The sequence below is a fragment of the Octopus bimaculoides genome, chromosome 13 (assembly GCF_001194135.2).
Source record: "Octopus bimaculoides isolate UCB-OBI-ISO-001 chromosome 13, ASM119413v2, whole genome shotgun sequence".
Lineage (NCBI taxonomy): Eukaryota > Metazoa > Mollusca > Cephalopoda > Octopoda > Octopodidae > Octopus > Octopus bimaculoides.
The window spans coordinates 8,350,281-8,355,722 of NC_068993.1; the positions used below are offsets into that span (position 1 = coordinate 8,350,281).

General features: G+C 37.1%; 1 protein-coding gene across 1 annotated transcript in view; it reads left to right on the plus strand.

Annotated features, from left to right (window-relative positions):
* The first annotated feature begins 1,263 nt into the window (after window positions 1-1,263).
* Window positions 1,264-5,442, plus strand: part of LOC106876289 (uncharacterized) — a 6,109-nt gene continuing 1,930 nt past the window's right edge. The window contains exons 1-3 of the mRNA XM_014924784.2: window positions 1,264-1,611; window positions 3,456-3,713; window positions 5,061-5,141. Of these exons, the coding sequence (XP_014780270.1) occupies window positions 1,521-1,611; window positions 3,456-3,713; window positions 5,061-5,141 (430 nt within the window). The 5' untranslated portion in view covers window positions 1,264-1,520. The remainder of the gene's footprint in view (window positions 1,612-3,455; window positions 3,714-5,060; window positions 5,142-5,442) is intronic.

Here is a 5,442-nt window from a genome sequence, read left to right on the forward strand (position 1 = left end):
TGTTGAAGATGACGATGAACAGTTGTATGGTTTGAACTAAGCTTTATTGCCAATTCTTCAACTGATAATGCAGGATTTTCTTCAAGTAATGCCTCAAGGAGCTTCTCATCAAACTCAACTGGCCGAAATCTCCACATCTGAATTTTGCAAACCATCTTCTGCAAGTTCTTTCATTCAAGCATTCTTTCCCATTAACTGAGTGTATGTTTCGAGTCGCTTCGCTTGCAGAGTTTCCTTTTTTTGTACTCATAAAGCATTATGTGCCTTAAATGCTCTTTGGATACTTCCATGTTCGAAAGGATTTTAATCTAAGAAATTTTAAGTCTGTTATTCTGTAAAATAATATTTAATTAGTTTAAATGTACACAAAATGCATAAAAATAAATTTTAATTTCATTAGACATTCTAAAATACATTAAATTTCATTCAATTTTAAAAAAACAGAACCTATGGGATGACCTGAAACGTGTGTGTGTGTGTGTGTGTGTGCGTGTGTGTGCGCGCGCGTGATTGCGTATAAACGTATGTTCGTGTGTGTATGCGCGTCGGTGTGTGTTTACGTGAATATGTATGAGAATGCGTGCTTGTGAGTTTGTGTAAGTGCGCGCGCATGCGTGAGAATGTCTGTTCGTATTATATGGGTGTGTGTATGTGTATATGCGTGTGTGCATGTGTGTGAATGTCTGTGCGTATTATATATATATATGTGTGTGTGCTGTGTGTGTGTGTGTGTGTGTGTGTGTGAGCATGATTGCGTATAAGCGTATGTTTGCGTGTGTATGCCCATCTGCACGTCTTTATGTGAATATGTGAGAGTATACGAGATTGTGTGTGTGTGTTTGTGTGTGTGTGTGTGTGAGTGTGTGAATGACTGTTCGTGTTATATATGTGTGTGTATGTGCGTGTGTGTGTTGTATGTGCGTGTGTGTGTGTATGTGCGTGTGTGTGCGTGTGCGTAAATGTTTGTTCCTGTTATATAGATATGTATGTGCGTCTGTGTGTGTGTTTGTGTGTGTGTGCGTGTGTGTGTGTGTGTGTGAGTGTGTGAATGACTGTTCGTGTTATATATGTGTGTATGTGTATGTGTATGTGCGTAAATGTTTGTTCGTGTTGTATAGATATGTATATGCGCGCGCGCGTGCGTGTGTGTGTGTGTGTGTGCGTAATCGTGAGGGTGTGTCCGTGTATTACTTGTAAAAAAAATGAAATATTCTCCGGAACACTTATTTTTTCGAAACCCATGTACACTTGAAAAGTACTTGGAACTTACATATACACTCGAAAACTATTTTATCAACAAGCAAACAATAGGTTCTTTCAAAAAACAGACGAAGTACATTAAAAAAATTACGCTCTTATAAACTGCAAAAGGAATCCATGTGACTTTATACGATATATTACTTATGCGTGCTTAGCCCCACTATTGTAGTTGGTGTCTGATCGTATATTTTGTGGAAAAAGACCAGGCGTTAATCTTGCCATACTCGGGTGCTTTCCATTTGAGAATCAAAAGAAAAACAATGGTGAAATTTCCGTCTCTGTATATATTACTCATATTTTTTTATGCAGCCGCACAAACTTTGGGAAATGAAACTGAGGATCAACGGAATGGTAAGTATCTAAAATTATTATTTCTTTTCTTCCTTTCTGTCTTTATTCTTTTTCTCTATTTATTTATTGAGTTCTCCCGTAGTATTTCCTGTTTTGTTTTTCTTTTTTCGTTTTGCTTCGGATTTTTATTTTGAGTAATTTCTACTTCTCAGGTTCTGCTAGCTAGGAAACATATGTAGCCAGGATTATACCTGCTCTATTCCCTCGTTTGGATTTTATTTCCATGCATGGCAACCCTAGTTCGTTACCGTAAACTACAAATTAACTTTATCCAGCTTATCGCACTTCGATATGGGGGAAAAACCTATAACCTTCTACCTCAATAAACCACCATTGTTCCTGAAAGTAGAAAGTTGTTTTTTACACCTTCTGCAGACTGCACGAAGTTTACTAACTTCCTACTCTTCGATCCTTAGATCTTACATTTACATATCATTATGTATGTGTGTATGTATGCATGTATGTATGTATGTATAAGCGCATGTATGTATATGTATATGTATGTATGCATATATAGGCGTAGGAACGGCTGTGTGGTAAGTAGCTTGCTTACCAACCACATGGTTCCGGGTTTAGTCCCACTGCGTGGCACTTTGGGCAAGTGTCTTCTACTATAGACTCGGGCCGACCAAAGTCTTGTGAGTGGATTTGGTAGACGGAAACTGAAAGAAGCCCGTCGTATATATGTATATATATATGTGTGTGTGTGCGTGTATGTTTGTGTGTCGGTGTTTGTCCCCCAACATCACTTGACAACCGATGCTGGCGTATTTACGTCCCCGTAACTTAGCGGTTCAGCAAAAGAGACCTATAGAATAAGTACTAGGCTTACAAAGAATAAGTCGTTGGGTCGATTTACTCGAATAAAGGCGGTGCTCCAGCATGGCCGCAGTAAAAATGACTGAAACAAGTAAAAGAGTAAAAGAGTATATCTATAGATAGATAGATAGATAGATAGATAGATAGATAGATAGAGACATATAGACAAACATACAATCACACACGCGCACACGTTTGTTTTGTGTGACAGTAAAAACCAAATTTACGTTTCACGGCTGTTTTTGGTTCAAATATGTAAACAATACATAATTACGGTAGTTTAAATATTATATATTGCAGTGATATAAGTACGTGACAATATCTAAGAGTACCAAAGACTAGAAAATTTAATATCTCGATAATCTTAAATGAGCGAAAAAATCCATCTTGGTTTGGGTGATAAGATTGCTTTGCAACCATGTGGTTTCAAGATCATTTCCACTGAGCGACACCTTGAAGAAGTTCTTTCTACTTCTGCCAATGACTTGTGAGTGAATTTGGTAGAGGGGAAACTGTGTGGAAGCTCGATGTATATGTGTGGTGTGAAGGTTGTTTATGTTTGTCCACCCCCATTGTATCTCACCGTTTGACAATTGGTTTTGGTTCGTTTGTGTCCTTGTATTTTAGCGGTTTGACCAGAGAGACCGACGGAATATGTGCCTGGCATAAAATAATAAATACTTGGGTTGATTTGTTCGACAAAATCTCTCAAACTAGTGCCCCAGCATGGCCGTTATCCATTGACTGAAACTAGTGTATGTATCCTCGATTTCAAATTCAAATACGTAATCCGGTTAAACATTATTAAAAAATTATTGTCTCCCTTGCATTATCCGGCCACCAGAGGACACCACGTATTTGATACCCCTCAATTGAAGTTCAGTATAATTGATTCCCCTCTTAAACTCACAATTGAAAGCAATAAATATTGAGTGAATGTCGTGTTTGTTTCTTTTTACTGTCTTCCTTTTTACTTATTTCTTCATACTTTTTCCTCTAACATCTTATTGCTTTTGTTTTTCTAGATGGTTTAATTACGAATAGAGTTGGTGCTGAATCTTTGCTACACAGGCTAGTTGAAGATGGGCATAGACCAATATATGAGAATGGAGATGATGGGGCAATAATGAAAATGAGTCGAAATGTTGATGAAAGCAGAGCGGAGGAAAGTATATCAAAGTGTGAAAATTTTTCAGACAATATAGGAGAGATGAATTGTAATGGTTCAAACTTCCATTACACTTGCTACCAAGTGACCGGCATACATTACGTTGGACTCTATAGTGAGTTTTGTTTTATTTTATATCTATTCTTTGATATATTATAACTGAAAGGTTTCAACTTCCAGTACTCGGACTTACTCGTTTCCGATCATCAGCGCTGATCCAGTAATTTGTAAATTAATCGCAGCCAGATATTTTGATTTTGTTATAAGCTTGTTTCACTAAATAGACAACTATCTTTTACTTTTAATTTTTGCTTGTTTCGGTCATTAGAATGCGGCCGTGCTGGGGCACATCAAGTTTTATCTTTTTATTATTTTAAATTTCTTATGTTACTAGCTTTTTTTTACTGAGTATAGATCGCACGCAGGACTGAGGAGTAACATCGGTGCGGTTCATATTCAAGAGAGCAATCAAGCTATGGCACTGCTCGAAATTGAGTTGCAGTGATAATGATCCAATGGTGGAGTTCTGGTGTTGTGTGGAGTATAGAGTCACCTCTTAGTTACCATTACTTCCAGGTCTGTGCTGACCCGAAACAGATGTACCTGCTAGGCTCCCATCTACGAGTTAAAGTGATTTCCCAGCGGTTGGATACTCCCACTATTCTTAAGAAAGCCGTCTGGAAGGCAGCTCTTTTAGGAGAAAACTACTCTGACATAAAACTTTTAGTCAAAATAGTACCAGTCGTCATGGACTGGGTCACTGGGTCCTATTACGGGATCCGAGAAAGTAGTGAAAGTGTTGTACAAGCTTTTGTCACTCGAATCCAATGACGTACAGATGTGTCACTATCGTTTCATTTCTTGATCCATTTTCTATTCTGTACAGTCCAGCGGCGATGGACGCGTAGAGAAAAATTATGTCCTGCTCACATACAAGGATGAAAGTAAATCAGAGCGATCAGGCTGAATGTAACATAACCTCTCTTCAATCTCTCACACAGTTATATGACAATCAGATTCAACTATGACTTTGATTGATTCGGTCATCATCAACTTCAGTAGGTCGACCAGAACGTTGGTCATCTTTCAGTGAAAAATGTCAAGAACGGATTTTTTAAAACCATTTCTGACATGTACATTATGTGAGTCTCAACAGCTTTCATGTCTTTATGTTAAAAAAATAACAAAATATGGGGGAAATGTTCGTTTTTGCACTGCAGGTTAAAACTGATGCTGAACTAATATCTGTAAACAAAATTATGCGCAATTTGCTTCTAATGTAAGCTAACAGTAACGGCTATCAAATGTCAGAAGGGAAAAAATCATAACATTGACAAAAGTCATTTTAAAAAATCGTAACTCTATTTGCGAAAAATTAAATTACTTTCTTGCCAACTCAAAATTATGAAGATTACTTCTTTCAGTTACTTGTCAAATATTTAATGAGATTTTTTTCTTTCAGTTACCTTTGACATACGTTATGATGATTACTTCTTTCGCGTGAAAATGACGATGAACGATAATCAATTGACCAAATATTTCAGTAAGTAAGGTGTTTCTTTGAATTTTTGTAGTACATGGAATATTCGTAACATTTCACAATAAAATCAAATTTTCTCAAATTGTGCCGTAATGTCCGAATAAAGTTAATATACCTATAAGCAAAGACATGATCGTGTGGTTAACAAGCTCGCTTTGCAACCAAGTCGTTTCTGGTTCAATCCCTCTATCCAGTATCTTGGGTAAGTCTTTCTTGCAATAGAACCCGGCTTGTTTTATGAGTGAATTTGGTAGGCGAAACCCGTCGTATACATACATACATACATACATATATATATATATAT